General features: G+C 40.6%; 1 protein-coding gene across 3 annotated transcripts in view; it reads left to right on the forward strand.

Moving 5' to 3' along the window:
• Positions 1 to 22,031, forward strand: part of LOC144061253 (E3 ubiquitin-protein ligase NEURL1-like) — an 81,387-nt gene that overhangs the window by 54,916 nt on the left and 4,440 nt on the right. For all 3 annotated transcript variants that reach the window (XM_077581528.1, XM_077581529.1, XM_077581530.1), the window contains 5 exons: positions 2,576 to 3,096; positions 4,630 to 4,948; positions 17,131 to 17,802; positions 20,333 to 20,488; positions 21,734 to 21,862. In XM_077581528.1, the coding sequence (XP_077437654.1) occupies positions 2,576 to 3,096; positions 4,630 to 4,948; positions 17,131 to 17,802; positions 20,333 to 20,488; positions 21,734 to 21,862 (1,797 nt within the window). The remainder of the gene's footprint in view (positions 1 to 2,575; positions 3,097 to 4,629; positions 4,949 to 17,130; positions 17,803 to 20,332; positions 20,489 to 21,733; positions 21,863 to 22,031) is intronic.

Genomic DNA, 22,031 nt, shown 5'->3' on the forward strand with positions numbered 1-22,031 from the left:
ATACACTTACGTTTGTTATTTCTTTACGTGACTTGACTTTTTATGTAAGAGTTGCTTGAAAACTGGTATGTTTATTTTCACCTACTTTTTAACTTTTGCTTATTTGCTTTATGAGGCTTCATAGCAGTAATGAGATGTAAATCAAACAGGTACATCATACTGGTTTTAATCTGCTTGATGTTCTTGAGCTGCTTATCGTCACCTGTACTGACTTTTAAGTTGTTTGCACCTGTAAACATGTTCTTGTAGTTTTTTTTCTTGTGCAGTTAGAAAACATAATTTGTATTTGTTTATAGCTTTCCTCCACCTTTATTTATCCAGACATGGCAATTCAGATTCTGATTACTGATTATTAGTAGCCAAGGGGGCTGATAACGAATTTTTGCAGCTGATATTTATTCATACTAAAAGGGAAAATATTGGTGTTAAAAAAAAATTAAATTAACAAAAATAGTAAAATAGGAAAATAGTGTTTGTAGCTTAGTCAATAAACATCTTTGTTTTAAAAATTCTAAGAAGCTCCCAGGGTCATTGACATGTCTTAAAAGTAAATAGCTCCCCATTGTACAGTAAACAAAATTTCCAAATGTCTGAAATATTAAATTTTTTACTTATTAGTTTAATTTCAAACAAAAACAGGTGCAGAGAGAGAGAGAGCGAGCATCTCATAAAGTTAACTGAAAATTTAAACAAATTCTCTGTAGTTAATATTTACATAATACTGTAATGCCCTTGTACAGTATGTGGCAAGGATGACCGTCGCTGATACATTTCAGTCAGTTAATTTCCATGAGCGGTAACTCAACTCAACGCTAACTTGAGCCATCGTTAACAACGCACACTCACTAACAGATATTACAATACACAATATTACATCATAGTACATACAAATAGAAAATGCTGGTCATCATGTCACAGAAAATGTACACCTATGGCACTTTTTCGTGATATTGACCCACGAGCTGCATTGAATTGACTTGAGGATTGTTTGTGTCAGCTTGAAGAAGCTACACTGAATCCGAGCTGGAAGCAGACAGACAGACAGATGGACTCCATGCTTGCCAAATTTCAGCTCGAGGGCGTGTTGGTGTTGAGTAGCGATATCGGTTCTGTGTTGGAAATTCTTGGCTGACCATCGGCTCCCTCTCATCCTCCCGGAACCCGAAACTGCACATATCAATAATCCCTCTCAGGGTCTTCTTGATCCTCTTGTCCCACTCAAGGGCCCATCAATCACTTTTGGGTCCAACCTCACCCTGCGTGTTTGTCATTTTTAAGTCTGACTCAGTGTGATGTAAGCAAGGGGAGTTTGTGTCTCTTGAAGTGAAACTAAAAAGTTAATGATGACGTACTTGCACTGGAAACTTCCTGATTTCGTATTTTAGTGGCAGAATCTTTTAGATATTGTAAGATTGCGTATGTGAATATTTTATTTACACGAATAGCTCCATAAAAATAAAAAATAAATCATCTAAATGCTTAAAAGTGCCACTGAATGATGTGCTAACCAACAAAGGCAGGTGAACCCAACATTTAGTATTCTGAACAAAAGTGTCTTTTATTTTATTTTTGTAATGCCACAAAGGCATCTTTCAAGGCACACACAAACACCCTAAAGGCAAGTCAGGCAGTGTTCGCGCTTGTGATTTAGTCCATGATGCCTTTGGAATCACACGTTGGGTTCACTCATCGTTCACAAAGGCCGTCTTATGAAGTCGCAAGTCGATTGGACGACTGTACCGGATTCAACTTTGACAGTATCATTTTAATACTGGTCTGTGTAGGGTTGAACAGAAGTGTACCAGAGTCAGTTTGAAACTGGTTCAAGACCACCTCTTGATTGGTCATTGGCAAAGAATGACGACATGCGCATGGCTGAGCTCAAATGGACTGAGAAAAAAACGAAACACTTCAGGAAGTGACCCCGTTCACTGAAAAGATTTGTTATTTTGGAACGAAACGTTCGTGAACGACACAACACTGAGGTGAACCCAACAGTTCAATTTCGTTTGAAAATGGATTGATGGCACATCTCGAGTGCTTAGTCTTAGTGCTCACCAAGGTTGAGGTATTATGAAGAAAGCGTGCTATCAGGGAAATTCAACCAGAATCCGTTTTAGCTGTTGAAGTGTGAACACAATCGTCTTTTATTTTCCACCAGACATGACGTACAATGTGACATCGCACATCCAGTATGGTGGAAGTATGAGCGGGACAATTGAGCCTTGTTCTGCACTGAAAAGAAAGAGCGTGAGAAGAGACCACGGTCGATTGTGATTCTTGGCCAACAAGTCTAATGGAGATTAAATGTCGACTGTCCAAATTACACGTGTTAATCCGCCACGTGACACTCTTGGAATAGAAACAGCGGTGATGTGTCTGAAGTGGGACACAATCAGCCTTTCCCGATCCCCGGCTGTCTCGGGTTGATTGATCATTTGTCTCCGGGGGTGCAAACCTCTTGACATCGCAAGGTCACGCAAAGCAAAGCGAGAATATTGTGCTGTGTCATGTGCTTTAACAAGTTGAAATAATGCGCATCATCATAATAATAATCGATCGTTGTGTGTCACAGATGCCATGTTTGGATCAGTTCCCATCTCAACTCTACCGTCTGGCACACTTCACCTAAAGCACTCCTATGACTGTTCGCATACCACCGCGGATCCACAATTCTTCTCACACCACCACCACCACCACCACCACCACCAAAGTTCCTACAAGCCGACACAATGCTCAAGCGATGTGAATTTGTCGACCTCCTCACTTCACAACAAGCACTCCGATGACTGCTCGCACACCACCGTGGATCCACAATCCTTCTCACACTACCACCACCAAAGTTTTTACAAGCCGACACAATGCCCAAGCGATGTGAATTTGTCGACCTCCTCGCGTCACAGCAAGCATACGCGGTTCCCGGCCTATGAGCCCTGCCTCCCCCACGACGAACCTCTGCTCTTCCACCCGACGGCGAAGGGATCGCAGATCGTCATGGACGAGTCGCAGAGGATGGTCAACAGGAAAGGGAGCTTCTGCAACGCCATTGTTTTCAGCGACAGATGCGTAGCTGTCAACGAGGTGGTCCGGTTGAAGGTGAGACAGAGCATGCGTGGTGTTTCTAAAGCAAAACATCTCAATTGTCTACTCTGTTGCTTCTAGGAGCTTATTCCTTGCTCATGTTTTTATTCATCCAGACATCATTGGTTGTCCATTTATTAGCCCATCCATTATCAGCTAACTGTCCATTCGTCCTCGAACCATCCCTTTGTCTATCCATCTATCCATTTCCATCCATCTATCAATGTATCCATCAACCATCCATTTTTCCATCTATCAGCAGCTATCTATTGGTAAATGTGTTTATCCATCCAGTCATCAACTAATTAATCCTCCATTGTCCATCTACTGTATTTTCCATCCATGACATATCCGTCCATCAACCAATCATTGCCCCATTGTTTTTCAATTTGACCAACCATCCATCCACTTGTTCATCTAACAGTCTGCTTCTATTTAACCATCCTCAAACCCATCTCGCCATCCATCCATCAGACAATAGAACCTTCCAATGTCAAGCTATTTTTCTATCCATTAACTGTCCATAGTTCATTTATCAAGCCCGCCCATTTTTCCAGTCGTCAGATCAACCATCCATTTGACTATTAAGTCATTTACCCATCATTAAACACATCATCCATCAACCCGTTTACCACCCATTGTCTAGTACCCACCCATCCATCCATCAACCATGCAGTTTTTCCATCAGCTTACCCATCATTATGTCCTATTTATCAATTTGTCGTCCATCATTTATCTCACTGTTAAACCCATCAGTCCATCTCATTCATCAGCTAATCAATCACCATGCTTTCTAGTCACTTGCCCATCCATCCATAGTCCATCCATCCTCACATCCTCCATGTAATGACCCCTCTATCTTCTCTCAATGAGTCCATCCCTTCGTCCATACATTATCTCTCATTATCATCATCATCATCATCATCATCCAGTCACCCACCCTCTTAACCAATCAGCCCATTCATCTGCCAATAACCGTCCATCAAATCATTTCCCGTACCTCCATTGACTATCTGTCTATCACCTCATCTTCCACCCATCCATCAATTCATATATCTTTCCCACTATGTCCCCATGTAACCACCCACCCATCGACCCATCGACCCATTTTAACCGTGCTGCATACATGAAAATTATTTTTCGTATTCCTGTTTCTGTACTTCAATATTATGAGAATCGGCAGTCATTTTCTTTAGTGTGATCGTGAGACAAAGTCCTCCTTCACGCCTACTCGTCTTCTCACCTTTTTTTTTTCTCTCCTCTTGTTTTTTCTCACTTTTGTATTTGTGTTGGCCAAAGAGGCGACTCAGCCCAAGTTTCCACTTCAGCTATCAGGCCATCTATGTCTCGAAAAGGGAGAGCACAGTAGACTTTGCCGTTAGAAGAATGCTGTCATCTTGTACAGCAAACGTAATTCCAAAGGGAAACATTTGTGTTGCAGGTGATTCAGCGCTGAGTTTAGATTTGAGCTCAATCATATGCATCTTGCCTTAGCACACTAACTAACTTGCTATTAATTGTTTTAACCCCCCCCCCCGCCCCCCCCAGATCACACAGACACACCGAGCCTGGCAGGGTGCTCTACGCATTGGTTTTACTACCCAAGACCCATCCAAGATGAACCCCAAAACCTTGCCAAGGTATTCATGTCCAGATCTGGCATCAAGGAGTGACTTCTGGGCGAAACCCTTGCCAGAGGAACTCCTCAATAATGAGGCCATCATCTCCTTCTGGGTCAGCAAGAAGGGCCGGGTGCTCTATCGGATCAACGAAAGCACACCCAAACGATTATTCAGGCAAGTCTCCTGCCTGCCGTTGTGGTTTCTCGTGGACGTCTACGGCAAGACCAGAGGAGTCCAGCTTCTCGGTGAGTTTGCATCACTATTGCTTTTCTTTTGAACCCGAAACACATGTTCGTCTGATGCTTCGTACATATCAGCAGCTGTTCCCACCTTCCTCACCCACCAAAATAGCTTTATGGAAAAAGATGGTGGGAGATTAGGTCGATTTAAACGCCACGCTTGTTAGTCACAACGAAATCTCCCTGAAGGGATTTTTCAAAGTTTAAAGGATTGCTGGATGAAAAGAAACGAGCGATCGGGTCATCTGCAATTGGCATCTTCTCAATGATTCACTTCTCGTAAGTTGGTTTTGAGACGCGTTCATGAAGGAACAGCTGTGTCCAATTTTCAAAAAGTATGCCAAAAAACAACAACAATGCATTGTCCAACTCCTTGAATACGTATTTATAAGCCATTCCGAGAACGTCTCTGCTTCTCATCTCAGAATCGAGGCTGTCGACACTGCAAATAAAAATAGAAGAGGCTCCCGTATGGTGAAGCTCAAACCATTTAACCTCATTTCTCGCCGTGCGGTTGAAGGCAAGTGGCACGCGCTATCTGGCGATGGGCTTCCTGCTATTCGGCGCTAAAGTGCGACTATCTGAGGTTCGCTGGCCTTGCGGTGCTGCTTGATTCGCAGCGCTTGTCCAAGAACAAGTGGAGTGTGTTGGGCATGCTGTGAGGACCGATGATGTCATGTCTGCTGGGGATGTTTCTGCGCCCCAAATACAATCAAGCCTGTGGAATGTCTCACTCTTGGGATCTGTATGTGACTTCATATAAGCGGAAAGTGGTTTAACGCATGGACTATGCTCCGTCTGACTTCCATTGTTTTCTCTTAGCCCAGAAAGAAGATGGTTTTGTCTGACTGTATCATCCTCTGATTTAGTCAAACAAGCACCTTTCACTTCAACTACAGACTCATCAGTCATTAGTCAGTCACATATGTGAGACTTCAATTTCTCTGTTCTTTGAAAACTATAGTTATTTAGCCTACATTTTCCTTGAGTACCTCTCAAAGACTGAGTTGCTCAAAAAGGTTTTTAAAACTTGGCACATGTGCAAGATTTCTCCATAACAAAGGGTTTGCTTTTGGCGTCCTTGCAGCGTACATAAACGAAACGCTACACCAGCTGCGAGAACAGGCCCAATTTCCACCTGCTGTGGGCGACGCTATCTTGAAAATCGTCCCACGTCCGCAGCAGTTGTTTTCGGGGGATACAAATGGAGCGTGGCGCTATGAGTGAACTCTACAGAGTGTTGCCAATCGGCCCTCCTCGGGTGACCTTGGTTTTACTCGAGATGGGAGATGAATGCGGCTGATAGTAGTTAGTTAGTTTTGGGTGGGCTTCATGGACTCAGGCCATCTTGGGGGAAAAAACGGATCAAGGGAACGCCTTTAAAGTCGGCTTGGTTAAAGGTACAACAACTGCCATTGAAATACTGTGGATGAGATCTAAAAATGTTTACTTAAGGACTAGAGTGAGACGTTAAGTAGGCAAACACTATTAAAAGTATCCGGAAAGTTTTCTGCAAAAATTACAAGCAGATGTAATAGACAAGCATATTTCATCGTGGTCCAATAAAAATCAAACATATGCTTTTTTTTTTTTCTTTTATCCGACACACAAGGAAAAGTAATTTAGTTATTTGAAGTTGAAGCGATGGGCAGCCACAAAAGTCAAATATATTGTTGTAGTCCAATGAAATGCAAAATGTCCTAATTTGGCAAATGCTTTACTTTTATTCTATGTAATGTTTTCTAATAGAAAGATTTAGAGATACATGCTTTGAATTGGACCGACATAATTGAATAAGGCACATCTTAATAAATACACGAACAGTTGTGGGATCATAAAGTTAATTCATCATTTTTAATGCCTCATAAAAATCCTTTAGTTGCATTAAAATCAATTATATGCGGCAGTGATATAATATTAACATCTAATCACTTCCTTCTCTTTCAGTCATTTATAATTATTTCACAAATCATCCTCAAAATCTCCCAAGCAAGCGCCGAAGAAATATTCAGGAGCGTAATAAGTGATGTGTCTGAGGTTCGGCATTAACCTTGAGACTAAAAGCTTTCATTTTCACGTTAAACTTTTATTATCTGCGAGAATGTATTTTTTGAGGCTAATAGGAAAACTAATATGTTGTCTACTTATTTTTTTTTTTTTTCCTACCCCAGCAAATGCTCTAGTAAAGCTATCCGGCAACATTGTAGTGATGAAGGAAAGTCGGGTCGTTGGCCCACTTGCAAGAGTCAAGGGGCAACCTGAGATCTGTGAGCTTGCCTGCAAGCTGAGATGTTATTGCGTAATGGAGGAAGCTAAATTAATCCGGAGAAATCATACTTGAGTCCTGGAGGGGCAGAAATCACTTACGTCATCGCCTACTCACTCATGTCAATTAATGGCGACTGTGAGAGCCGCTTGTATGCTCTTGTTGAGGCAGAAACACAAAAGTGAATGGAGAATTGTGCACTTTGGCGTATTTGAAAGCTTTGGCAAAAATAACTCAGCATAGTATTTAGTGAGTCTACTTGTACGAAAGTGTTATGCCGAAACTGCTTTTCTGCAGCAGACACTGTCAATTAAAACAAAAGATTGTCAATAGGATAAAAGTGTTAAGATATAATTTTTTACTATTTGAGCCACCGTTTTACTGTAGTCACTAAAACTAGCACAGTGGACTAGCGGTTAGCACGTATACATACAGTATTTGATATATTGGTTGTAATAAGTTCAAAGATTAGGTTTAATGTGTTTATTAAAGAATCCGGGAGGGGTAAATCTATATATTTTTTAAATTATATAGCTCTCAATATTAGCATGTGGGGGTCTAAAACGTATCCCCCGCAATGAACGGCTTGCCGCTGTATATTGCAAAACAGACTTTTGTTAGTTTGCAGTTTGCCAGGGTTCAGTAATATAGGTCGTATGCTACTTTCAGTTTCATTCCCCTCAAGTGGCGCACATGTAGGAATGTTACACATTCCTGTTGTCACAAAAAAGTAATGTAATCCCTTTTTTGTTGGGCTGCGAGTGTTTGTCTAGCAGTCCCAGAAGGCCACACCGGTTCGTTCGTACACGCATGATGGATTCCTGCCAAGTTACATAAGGCCGGTAAGTCAACTGCATCTTTTGATGGATGCAAGAAACTCCGTTGGGAGTTTGTTGAGTCGAGGTGGATGAGTCACTTGATCACTGACACGGTGCCAGTGGTCCGCACGGCTGAAATCAACTCGTCTCTCTTGAACTGTGGGGAAGAATCGGAACGTGTCTTTCTTAGCTTTTCGGTGATGAAGGCGAATGTGAGGACGTCAGTCATTATATTGAAACTGGAAGAGGAGAGAACCTGCTATGTTCTTTTATTTTTATTTCTAGTACAGTAAATCCCAATGGTTTCGTTTATGCCTTTGGGGACCAGGCTTGAAGTTTGCTTAGGAATGTTTTGGGGGGAATAAATATAGCCTACATATACACACACACTCACCATCAACTCTTAAGTTTTGGCTGCTAACTTTCTATATGTTAGCATAGCAACTGTTAGCATGGTGATGGTAGCATTTTAATAATCCTCATTCGAAAGATTACAATGCAGGGAAAGGTTTAATTTCCTTATCCATTTGTCTTAGAGCTTTTGTTTTTTTTTTTGTTTTGTTTTTTTCTTAGCATTTTAAGAATTGTTGTTAGGGTTCAAGAATCCAGGACATGATGTCATGCCCTTTTTAAGTGTCCGTAATGCTTTGTCTTCTCAGGCTGCTATCTTGCTAAATGTTAAAATAACAATTACTAGCATCTTAGCATTTTATCTCTTCTCATTTGAAACGATACTTGAAATATTATTTACAGAGCAAAGTGTAAAATCTTGATGATCTATTTTGGTTGTTTTCAATACCGATGTTGCTATCTTGTTTTATGCTAGTATTGTAACTGTTGCGGTGTTATCATTTCGTTGCTTTTCATTTGAAAAGGACAAGATGTGAAATCCTTATCAAGTGCATAGAAAGATATCATTTCCTGACAGATCTGTGTTGGAGATTTTGTTACTCAGTTTGCTAACTTTGCCGTAAGCATAGCAACTGTTAGCATGTTTGCATTTGAGCAATTCTTGTTTATAAGTATTTCTCAGATTATATACTGTATTGTAATATTTCAGTTCATCATTCTCACACATTTCTTAAAAAATTGTTGTGTAGTTTAGAGATACAGTGTGCCTCAACAGTAGTTAGTTATAAAAGTGGCCAATTTTAATTGACACACTCTAAGAGTACTTTGTTCCCCTTATTAAAGCCACGCATGACAGGAGCAAACTGTGGACTACTAATTATAATGCAGTGCAGTTCTCCAACCGCAACAATAAATGCATTGTAATTTATACCACTTTTAAACATTTTATGGATGGAACGGTTAACGCTGTTATAAACGTTGTCCATAAACCTGTCCCAGTTTCCCATTACGATTGACAGGTCCCAACATACAATTTTACGGGGGCAACAAATCAAATCTCGCCGATGAAATGTAATGTTTCATTCAAGCCCTGCTTGCTTTTTTGGTGCAGTGTCCCAATATTTCTGCGCCTTAGCGCATTCGTTTATGTTAGCGTGGGTGTAATCTCACAGAATTACATTGCGCTATTGTTGTCATATGAGCTACAAACTGGACCGTACAGACAGGTGGGAGTGATATACGACAGCTTCGCGTGGCACACAAACATAAACAAGGTCAATCCGACAACATTTGTTGTTTTTTTTGCTTCTATTTCCGTTCATTGGCGCCAGCTTGCTTATTGTTTCACGTGTCAATAAGGGATTACTTGGCTTGTCACACATTTGTTTGGGGGATGAAAGGGTTTTAAATATAGAGAGGTCTGATACGAGATACTCAATGAATACCGCATCGGGTCACTTTGTTGGCAGATAAGGAGAATATACTGTAGTCGCTTGCGGACATCCTACCCTCCATCCATTCATCCATCCATTTTCATTACTGCTAGTCGTCATTAGGGCTGCTGGTGAACTGGCGCCTACCACAGCTGACTGCAAGAGGCGTGATAGATATACCATGGGCTGGTTGCCAAGCAATCGCTGGAGACATACACACAAACAACATGACATGGGAAACACTATCATGCAAACAAGGTTTTATTGATCCAGACCTTTCTCTTCATTATGTTGAGAACTTTACCACCCTGAATTCTGTGGTGGCATTTGCCTACCTATCCAACAGCTACTGGTAGCATCTCTTTCCTGTCAAGTCACCTGGCTATCAGCTAATGACCAACGTGAGCTACTCAACATACTCAACATCTTAATGAGCTATTTGTAAGTGTCTTTGAGTCCCCTCCAAACTATTATTGTTGTCGTTGAAAGGTATAGCATCATTAATGCAAAGGGTCCTGTTTTTAGTTGGTTGGGAAGGTAAAGACACCCTGAAAGGCACAAATTGCTCAATTTGGCTGTGCTACATCCCAATTCTCCAACAACAACAAAGTGTATGTTTCAGTTGTGTTGCCGCGGCATGCAAAGTCATCGATCACGGGTGTGTTTCCAGCCAAAGGCAAACTGCCGTCAGTGAGACGGAAAAGCAAATATGGTGTAATCGTTTAGTCCTTTGCCTCAGATCTCATCCAATGGTACAAAATAACAATGAAGCATTGTTATTGGTTTCGGTCGTGTAAACATTCAATGTCTGATCACAGCAATAAATCTTTGGAAGAATAGGGGGGAAACAAATCTTCATTCTTTACAAGGGAGTGGACATTTAAACCTGATTACATCTGCCAGAATTTCAAAAAGAGCCTTTTCCAAGGTCTCCAATTTAGGAAATCACCCAAGCTTGTAACCTCCCCTCCGGGTCCAGAGACAAGACACATACCGTCCTTGGGTTGATATCCTTTTTGGGTAAAAATCATACGGCTTGACACGTCCTGTGCAATCTTTCTGTTTCTGACTCGATGCATTGTCTCTTAAGCTTGCAGCATGTCTTCCCACCATCTCCCAAATTCCCAGAAAGTACCTTTACATGCCAAACCCACTCTCAAAGAGCTCCCCTAATTGCTGCCTACTGCTCCCTTGTGTCTCTAATCGTGCAAAGAGCATAACGTATGAAATAGAGAAATGAAGAAAGCAGTTTGACTGAACCTGACAATTTGGTAAAAGACGACGACGTGATTGAAATAATCCATGTCAAAACAACCTGCGAAAATCGACTAAAAACTGGAAAGGCTGCAAAGCGCATGCCAGGCCAGTAGTTGGCGATGTCATTCTACCTAGCCCGTTGTGGCACAACATGGTATTCCATTGAAGTATTGATTTACGGACTTACCAGTGTAGTGGTAAATGGTATTTATGGTAACGTGGCACTACAAGGCTCCCTGAGTTACAGCTGTTTTTCATAACATTTTCTTAGGTGACAGACCACGGCGCGTTCCGACTACAAATTCAACTTTTCATTGCCACCATGAAGTCCCCCCGTATGTATTTCCGAGAGTTTTGTTTCAAGTGATGTCAGGGTTTGGCCTCGATTGGTCAAAGCAAAATAAACGCCACTCGCGAGGCAGCTGCTAGGATTTGACGGGTCCTGGCGGACTCTCCGTGAGCCAGCGTTGAAATTATAATGAAGCTTGTCACTTTTGGATCGTAAGGGCTTTGCTGTACAAGGAAGATGCTAATGACTTTCACATGACCACAGCCTATTGTGTTTACCGACTTCTGGCCTCATCTCGTCCTCAACATGTGGCACTAACCCACCACTCAACTGGATGGAGCCTGGACTTTTGTCAGGGTGCGATCATTTCCATCCTAAAAGCTCATAACATGTTTCCCCCAGTGCCTCCTCTCGCTGTCTTCCTTAATAAGCCCCCTTCCCTTTTTAGGCAACACCCCTCTGCTCCACCCTGCTCTGCTTTCTCATGACAGATGACATCACTCAACATCTCCTCTACATGTTGTCCTGGATCGGCCCCCCAGGCATGCATACTTAGCGCAAATCCTCGCATGGATGGCCTTGGTGAGGTCTTCTCTGAACTGGACCACCTCCCGCTCTGTCCGTAGAGCTCTTTAATCCCGCTGTACCGGGCCAAAGAACAAAGTGAACCCGGGTGCATTTGGTGCTTCTAACACTTTCCAAAACATGTTTGATATTACATATTAGAATGTTGAAATCTGCTTTGACAAGCCCCAACATTAGTTAGTTAATTCATTTGCGCCCAAAAACGTATAAATACATTCTATTTTAAATATTACCAGTGTCCCAAAGACGTATTTACAGTCATTTCTGGACTACAAGGCGCACCTGACTATAAGCCGTGCTAGCTAAATTTGGGGAATACTCGAGTTTGTTACACATATAAGCCGCACCCAACTGTAAGCCGCAGGCGTTTTAATGTTCGCACCGCTACTTTATTTTCCATAATGACAACGCAAATTCTCTCCTACTGTATTTGGGTTCACTTGGTTTGTTTTGCTCTGCCTGACGCTCTTGCGCGTCCTTTGTAGTGCGCCCCCTTGAAATCTGATGGATAAGCCGCACTTTTGTATAAGCCGCAGGGTCAACTGCAAGTGGAAAAAAGTAGCGTCTTATAGTCCAGAAATTACTGTATACGTTTTTATGCTAGAGTATACAGAAGGCTTTGATGCAGCCTCTGAACTGAAGACTAGAGCTGTTGAAGAAATGGTAGTATTACAAAAAACGGCCAGCAGGTGGCAGTAGAGAATAAGAGATCAACCAGTGCCGTGTTTTCCCCACAGTTCTAAATAGATTTGTGAATAATGATGAGACTTAGCTATATTCTAACACTAATTGCTGCAAAATGGAAACAGATAGAAATGCACATATAAGTAAATAAAACAAAATTCATGTTTACAATTTCAAATAAGTTTAATTGGCCGTTGGTTTTCAAACCTTGTATTTAACCTCATGAAAGTCCTAAAATAATTTGTTGTGCTATGACGTGTTCTATTTTATTGCAGCTATCCTTTATTGAGGAAGCCTTGGTGGAGGTTGTTGTCTTCTCAGTCAGTGCTTGTGTTGGACATTTTTCAGTTGTGTAGGTGTTGATTGTCTTGACGCCAGCTTTTTGCGTTGTCATGCTCAGTTTATCGTTTGATTTCCTGCTCGGCCGCTTTTAGCTTTGTTTTCCTTTTGCTTGAAACGGGTTCTTCCAGTTTGTGGTTATTTGGTTGTCAAACGTTCAGCAAGGGTGGAGCGAGTCTCCTTTGTTTTTTGTCTTTTCCCCAGCTGCAAAGTTCAACGAAAGCGAATGTTGAACTGGTCTGGTATGCCTTCTCATACTTGAATTGAGCTTTTCTCCTGAGATTGGAAAGCTCAAAGACCACTTCATCGTCCTCATTGCAGCAGTACACTTTAATCTGCTTTTTCTTTCCGCCAAATTTCTCTAGCCAGTCAATAGCTTCAGGGGTTTCTTTAACTTGTAAGAGTAGAATTTAATTTGTCAGTTTACTACTTGATCCTCTGAACAGAGCAGACGTTTAAGTGTTTAACCTGCCATTGCTTTTCTGTGGCTGCTTTTTAGTGGCAGACGCTCTTAAAGGCACAACTGTTACAGTTTCACACGACTAACATTCTAATTCGCATTTGCACATATTACAAAGCAGAATTTCTTATTGCAGACCTACTTAACAGGTGCAGGTGTACCTAATGAATTTGTGTCTGGCCCGCCGGGCTTACAGTAGCCCACAAAATATGTTCTCAATCTTAATCATCTTGTCTTGCGAACAACTTTAATCTGGATCTGATCCAGATGACTTGTTTACAAAAGTTACATTAAAAAGTGCAGATTTGTGATCGCTGTCGCCGTCAACAAAATAGAAAACATGTTATAAATATTTTTCTTCTTCTTGTGTGGACTGGCAGCTGCAGACTTGAGCAGGTGTATTTGACTTGCGTGTTCGTCTGGACTCTCGCTAGAAAGTCCGCGTGTGTCGCGCGCCGCCGCGACGGTGTTGAAGATGCAAACACGCGCTGAATGAAGTGTAAATGCCACACGGCCAAACACTTTACATTTCCTTTATTTGCTTTCGTCTCTTTTGTGCTTTTGCAAGGACTTAACAAGACGTAAAAATGCCAAGCATAATGGCGGGGATGGAAGTTATCTCTTTGCTGTCACCATGATAAGACTGCTAATAATAAGACGCCCAAGCTTGCTTGTGGACACTCTTTGCAGAGGAAGTAATTGAGTTCAAGCAGTTTTATCAGCGGCTGGCCGGAGATGTGCTGCCTCTTTGTGATAAAAGTGTGTGTGCTTGGGGGGGGGCACAAACTGTTACATTACAATATTGTGACTCAAGTGAAAGTAAACCATAAATAACATGTCTTGAAAGGGCAGTTTCGTATCGCAGTTTGTGTTGAAAAATTCGCATTTTGGCTTCATTCAGTAGCAAAACCGACAATCAACCACCAAGAAAACTATCAAAAGAAAGTAGAAAAAGGAGAAGAACCACCGAGACGGTCTCTAAAAGCTTAGCTGGGTAGTACGAGGTCAAGGGAAGCTTTGTGGTAATAACACAGATGTAGCTAGCTAGCTAGCAACAGCTTTGACTAGCTACTAGTTTGCGAAACACATTGTGGCGAATAAAATACATTTCCGACAAATATGCTCACGAAGGGATGACGAGGAAAGACGGAAGAACCATGCTACATGCTAAGCTAACCGAAAGTTGACACAGCTAGGGCAGTGACATGGCTGTTCTTTTTTGTAGTCCATCCATCCATTTTATATCCGGGTTAACCTCTGAAGCATATCTGAGAGGTGAATATAAGATTTATGTGCGATAAATGTGACCGCTTGCCTCCTTTTGGCGACGTGTGGTCAAATGTCGCGAGTAGTTACATTGAATTGGTGAAACTGAGTCATGTGACAGAAGCCACTTAATAAAACAAAATCGAGAAATATAAGTAGCTAGCAGAATGCTAGCTTAGCTTAGTAGCTAGCTTTCTTCTTGACTCATTCACTGCCATTGACGGCTATAGACGATTTCAATTAGTTTCTCATTTTTGGAGAAAACCTAGGAAAAAAATATTGTACATTTAGAACAGATATAAAATTTGTGATTAATCGTGAGTTATTGAAGTCATGCGATTAATTACAATTTAAAAAAAAAATAAAAAATCGACTGATGCCCCTAATTTTTTTACAATATTTGTTTTCTTTTTTTTAAATTAGGGTCATCAGGCGATTACAATTCTTAATTGTAATTAATCACATGACTTCACCTCAAGAGTAATCACAAATTTGATATCTGTTCTAAATGTACAATTCATTTTTTTCTAGGTTTTCATACTCTTGTTAACAAAAGTGGGAAAAAATGTGAAACTAATAGAAATTGTTCGAATGAATTTTTCACGTCTATAGCCGTCAATGGCAGTGAATGAGTTAACATGAATACTCTAGTAAAAAATGTGTTTGCAAGTACTAGTTACTGAAGTAATTATACCGGAGCAAGTATAGCTCTGCTGAATATTCAAAAGGTTCTGTCCCAGAGGGGAAAACCCAAAATCGGACTGGGTTTGCGAGCCGCCAACATGCCACTCAGCTCTTGGCCTTAAGATCCAATCAGGCTAATTTTAGCCGGAGTTTGAGGAACTCGTTCAATCAGCATACCAGCGCGCTTCTGCTCTCACATGTGAGCGAGCCCTTCCTGACAGTTGCTAACTTTGAAGTGGTCACAATTAGACCGAGGAATGTCTATTAGTGAAAATGGAGTCCCAAGCCCGTTGGTGTCCAGCGGTGGTAAAAAGCAGAGATTGGCAAAGAGGAGCACGCAAACCCGGTTGTGAGGTCATGTTTGTTATGTCAACATCAAGACTGCTGGCTGGCGACTCTGTAAGAGCGATTACACAACATCTGAAGGCGGAACGTAAACACCTTCGTTTATACACGGGATCGTTTTCGGGGGTCTCGTCTCAACATCGCTCTTGGGGTTTTACATTTCTAAGTCACTATCATTTAGTTATTTTGGTTTTAATCTCTTGGATATTATATGTAATGTGTTTATTTTGAATTACAACTTTAGTTTTTATGTATTAGTAAAATATCCATGTTAATGAGAAACACTTTTTTATTTTGCACATAAAATTCAATTTTTATTTATTTATTTTTTTGTTAATTCCATTATATACTAGTATATATTGTGGTTTTGTTGATTTTTATTTTAATGTAATTTAATTTGCACATGTAGTTTAAATGTATACATCAAATGTTACTATTAATAATTGTATATATATTTTACTATCTTGTACATAAATTGTCAAATTTAAGTTAAAATCTGTTTTTAATAAAATCTGTTTTTAATAAATTAAAAGTATCGTAGTATATAATAGTAAATGTATATAATGTTATTTGTTCATATTTCAATTTAATTAAATTCATTTTAAATGAGAATTGGTTCTCCCAACATTTTATCTGGTTATATAAAGGTTAACTAAAACATTATTTTTTTAAATTGAAAAAAGTCATTTTTAAAATAATTTGAAAAAAATGCTGTTTTATGTAGATATACAGTAATTTAAAATGAATGTAATAAGTGTACATTATGTCATGAACAAAAAATAAAATGTATTTACTAGAATTTGTGGTGTAATAATAGATGACAGTTAGATTTGTATTTTTAATGTTTTCTCTGTGTGCTTTCATTTATAATTTCTATTTAAAAGTGTGGTTTTTTTACATAATTATTTTTTTAAATCATGTTTTTGTATTAGGGCAGCAACTAGTTAGCAGGTAGTGTAGTATTAAAAAATACTAATTTAATATTATGCCTAAAAATCTAATCACTCTTTTTAAATTAATTGTAATTCATTAAAAGATATATATTTTTATTTTTTTATTTACAATGTTAGTGTACAGTGTGTGTGTGTGGGGGGGGGGGGGGTGCAACATGTGAAGCATATGGGCTAAGAAAATGGAAGCCAATATGTTGTTGGTCAGAAAATGTCCTCCAGCTCCAATCCATAGCCGAGCCTTAAGACTCGGCACCGGAGACCGAGTGGGAGGCTCGTTCACGTCTTCTTTTCTCTCACGCGTTACATAAACCTGTTATGCATCTTCTTTTGTTCTTTAGCGTCGTTACGTAGCCGCTGACCCGCAGCTATTCAGCGCGCACTCCAATGAATGTGCGTCTTTGTATGTGCAAAACCCGGATCGTTGTCAATCCATGCGTTGTCCTTGTGTGTCCCCACAGAGAGTGAGACGCTCTCATCGAAGGTCACAAAGGTGGGCTCCACCCGCCGACTGATGTTACCTAAAAAGACTCTCAAGTATCAAGTTCCCGTGACCGTATTGGACATCTTCGAAGACGGCCCCGACGAAGACGACCACGAGGAGCACCAGTGCCCGGACCACATGCCCCAGAACGTTCAAAACTTGCGGCTGTGCTCCGAGCTCCCCGAGCACCTCGAAGACGAGCTGCAGGTCCACTACGTGCATGGCGTGCACGTGCGCCTGCTGGACCCTCACACGGTGGAGACGGTGCAGCATCAAGGCCCGGACAGGACGCTGGTCTTCACCAGTCGGCCTCTGCAGCACGGCGAGATCGTCTCCGCCGTATTGCAGAGCGACGGGCCGGCCCAGCTGTCTTACGGCGTGACGACCTGCGACCCGGCCATGCTCAAGCCGCAGGAAATGCCCAGCGACCTGGCGTGGCTGCAGGACCGCTTGGAGTTCTGGGCCCTGGACCGCTTGTCTGCGGCGTTGATGGATGAAGACGTCTTGAGCTTCGAGGTGAGCGCTGCCGGCGAGGTCGTCGCGAGCCGCAATGGCGCCAGCCTGGGGGTGCGGCTGTACGTGGACAACTCCAGACCGCTGTGGATGTTCTTCGCGCCGCATAAAAACATCACGCAACTCAGGATTTTTGGTATGTTTGCTTCATCTTCCTTCCTTGATAGGTGGGATAAACCGATTATCGGCCGGGCTGATTGTCGGTGCCGATATTTGGCATTTTGACAAAATGACATCGCCCTTTTTTACAAGTCAGAAGGCCGACAAAGCCACTATATTATTATATCAGAGCGGCAAATACTTGCGAACTTTGGGTTCTCGTCAGGGTTTGCAAAAGGTTGCAAAGATGATAGCAGACAGTTTTTACTTGTCGCAAACAGTTTTCCTTGTTGCAAGGAAATTATGTTCGGACAATTTTTCACTGTCTGCGAATTAGAGCTGTAATCGATTATCCGATTATTTGACAACTATTTTAATAATCGAGTAATCGTTTGGAGCCATTTTTAAATTTTAAATTGTCCAAATCTTCTGATTTCAGCATACCAGCGAGTAATAGTATTTTGTATTATTTCCAAATAGATTAGATTTATTTTTATTTTATTTTTTTTGTCTTATTTTTAAAAAAAAAAATTATTTAGTTATTTTTGTTATTTTTTACTATTTTTTAAAAAGGTTAATTTCAGTTATTATTAGTTTTAGTTTTACTCGATTAATCGACAAATAATTGATTATCAAATTAAATCAAATAAAATGCTAAAGAATTTTTTGAAGATTTCTAGAAAATTTGCGGTATATTTCCATGGCAAGATAAAGGACCTCAAAGCCATTTTGACCTTCTATCTCCCTCTGCTTTTGACTGAAATTGGCATCAAAGTGCCCTCGGGCTCGCATTTTGAACATCACAGCTCACATACTGTTCAATACCATTAGCGATAGTACAATATCGCATTGATGGCGTAAATAGACAATTGCGTGAGAATGCTGCTTTTCCCCGAAGAACATTCGGCCGCATCACAAGAGCGTCGTCATGTGAAATAAGCCCACCACATTTTGTGCTATATTCATTCATCAGCGCTTAGGAGGTTTTTTCTGTCAGGCTTGGGCCCCCCCGCTGCCGCCACTGTAATTTATCAGGAGGTGGTTATCTCATAATAGCTCTTTACCATGCCCACCATATGCATTATTAAATGTAATTGCGCTGCGGATGGCGGTGGCGGGCGTCCGCCCACCGAGCGTCCCCTCGGCAGGACGCGGCTCCTCTCCACTTCCTCCGTTCTCGCTCCCCGCCTCCGTTCTTCGGGCTCATCCTGTGAGACGTTTTCCCACTCCAGCTGTGGGAAGGAAGGCGGTCGGGCGGCGGGACGCGTCTCCGCTCGCCCACACGCTGGAGGCACGGTAACCGCCGGTTGCCGTGGAGACGTGTCGCCAAGGAGGCGAGTGACAGTTATGTCACGACTGGGTGTCGCCGAGCCCGTCAAACGGAGCAGATGGGACCACGTTGCGCCCACGCCATCCTCCAGTTTAGATTGGGAACGTTTTATGCAGAATATTATAAAATTGTTGAGTCTGTGGCGGGATATCCTGGTACATTCACAAGTTTGTAATTTTTTGGGTTAAGCCAAAACCTTGTCTAATATAAACGTATTGCTTTTGCGCCATCTTGTGGTATCTTGGTGCCAAGAAAGTATGGTGAAGTGAGGGGAGGAGCTTAATTTAGTCAGGCCATGTGTTTGTCATACATTTTATGCTTGCAATTATTTGTAGAGATAGAGCGATATTTGATTTTTTCAGGGCCGATACTGATACCGATTATTAGTAGTCAAGGACGCCGATAACCAATATTAATTTTCACTAAAAGAGAAAATATTGGCATGAAAAAATCATTCATTGCCATTGACGGCTATAAACGTCGAGAATTAATTTAACTATTTCTATTAGTTAAACATTTTTTCCACTTTTGTTAACAATAGTATGAAAACCTAGAATTTTTTTCATTGTACATTTAGAACAGATATGAAATTTGTGATTAATTGCGAGTTAACTAGTGAAGTCAAAACTTTAATCGCCTGACGCTTTTTAACTGATTCACTGCCATTGACGGCTATAAACGTCAAAAATTCATTTGAACTATTTCAACATTTTTTTACCACTTTTGTTAACAAGACTATGAAAACCTAGATTTTTTTTATTGTATTAGAACAGATGTAAAATTTGTGATTAATCCTGAGTTAACTAGTGAAGTCATGTAATTAATTACAATGACAAATTTTAATCACCTCTTGCCCCTAATTTTTTATTACAATTTTTTTTATGAATTTATGGCAGTAAATGAGTTAAGCATATGTTTATTGAACAACGTTTAGGGTTCGTAATATATTGGAGTTAATCTTAGTCAACAGAGAGGCTATGCTGAAATCAGAGGATTTGGACAATTTTAAATAAAAAAATGTCTTCAAACGATTATTTAATTATTAAAATAATTGCAGTTATTTCATAATCGATTGCTTGTCGATTAATCGATTAATTTTGACAGCTCTTCTGCCAGCCCAGTTCAAATAGATCTCTGACGTCTATATCCGTCAGTGGCAGAGAATGTCAACAAATGTGATTTAGTCCTGTTTCAATGTATGGTTCTGTTGTGATCCTGAAGCCTTCTCTATTGGCAGGCTCGGATGCCCAAGGCCCCTTGAAATCTCCCTCATCCGTCCCTTCTCGTCCGAGATCGCCCTTGTCCATGACCAACGCACCCGCAACCAACACGCCAACAGAATCCAACGTTACCATCGACAGACTCCTCAACTCCAGCCGGGTTTCCTCCACAGGTTCGAAATTCAATTACACTCCTCAATTGCAAAATCAGCATAATAAAAAAATAAAATAAAAAAAAGATTATTAATACAAATTTTTGAGTTGTTTAAATGTATACATTTGCACCTTTTTTAAATTTTAAAAATAACAAATTTATCGTTTTTTTTGTTTCATCCGAAAGGAATTTGCATAATTATAGTGCTTCAATTTTTTTTATTTGTCTTAATATTTTGTGTTTGTTTTTTTACGTTTAAACATTTTCTTGTTTTGTACCAAAAAATAAATGAGTAAATAAATAAATATTATTACAAATTCTGTTTGGTCCAAAAGGAACTTACATAATTATAGTGTTTTTTAAATATATTTTTTATTGGTCTTAATATTTTTAGATGCGTAAAGATTTTCTTGTTTTGTACCCCAAAATTAATAACCGTTAGAAGAATCGGGATTTATTTTATTATTTATTATTTTTATTTTATTTGCTGTTGATTTCATCATCTCATGCGCTGATTTGCATTTGCTAGCTTAACAGCCAATCAGAGCAGGCACCGTTTTGCATAATGCAATTGCTGGCCCATTCATTCAAATCATAATCTGAAAAGCACAAGGACACAAAAATGGCTTAATTTGTCACAATTGGAAATGTGGCATTTTACTGTTCTGGCAAATATGTGCACTTTTATTATTTCATGAAAGCATGATTGTGGATGGTATGCTAATGTTTTCAGTCATATTCAGATCAGACCTCAAAACATGTTTTATCTATAAAGCAATATTGGCCGAATTTTTTTTTTCCCAATTTTTATGCATCTTAACCGAAGAAAAGTCATAAAACGTAAAACACGTTTTTTTTCTCGCAATGCTGCATGCTTTGAATGGTCTAAATGGCGCAGTCACCTTTTTGAGATAGTGACCCACTTTTCCCACATCCAGCAGCCGCGCACGAACCCGATCCACGACACGGACTCGTTTGCACATAAAGTCTAATGTCACGCCGTCATGCGATGTTGAGCTGGAGCACAAATAATAGAAGTCGAATGTAAACACCAGGCCTCATTTGTCTGCTACGTTTGCTGGCCAGAAAAATGGATGTCAGGTTGAGACTTGAATTAGCAAGTGTGCCCGTGTGTCGTGACGACCAAATATGGACAAAGCAATTAGGTCGTTGAAATAGACGATGACTATTTACCGTCTATTTTTGTACTTGAGCGCTGTTGTTGGCCGAGATTTTGAATTTGTGCGTGTTGTACTTTTGTCAGGCTCATCTCAAGCCACAATTCCACTCGTCCAGTCGCTTCTGAATTCCAGCTCGTCCGCCGTCAACGTGCCCAATGTCGGTTTGCCTTCCAAAAGGCACAACCGGTTCAGCCCTCCTCCGTCCGTCACAGGTTGGTCGCTCACATTTGACTCACTGTGTCTTTCGTATGTGAGTTTGTAGATTTGGGGAGCGCAAATGTGCCACAGTACTTCCAATGCAGCGGTTTGGTTGTACCGTATTTTTATTTTGCCGACTATAAATTGCACCGGTCAAAAAAATACGTATAGAAATATATATAT

The sequence above is a fragment of the Vanacampus margaritifer genome, chromosome 12 (assembly GCF_051991255.1).
Source record: "Vanacampus margaritifer isolate UIUO_Vmar chromosome 12, RoL_Vmar_1.0, whole genome shotgun sequence".
Taxonomy (NCBI): domain Eukaryota; kingdom Metazoa; phylum Chordata; class Actinopteri; order Syngnathiformes; family Syngnathidae; genus Vanacampus; species Vanacampus margaritifer.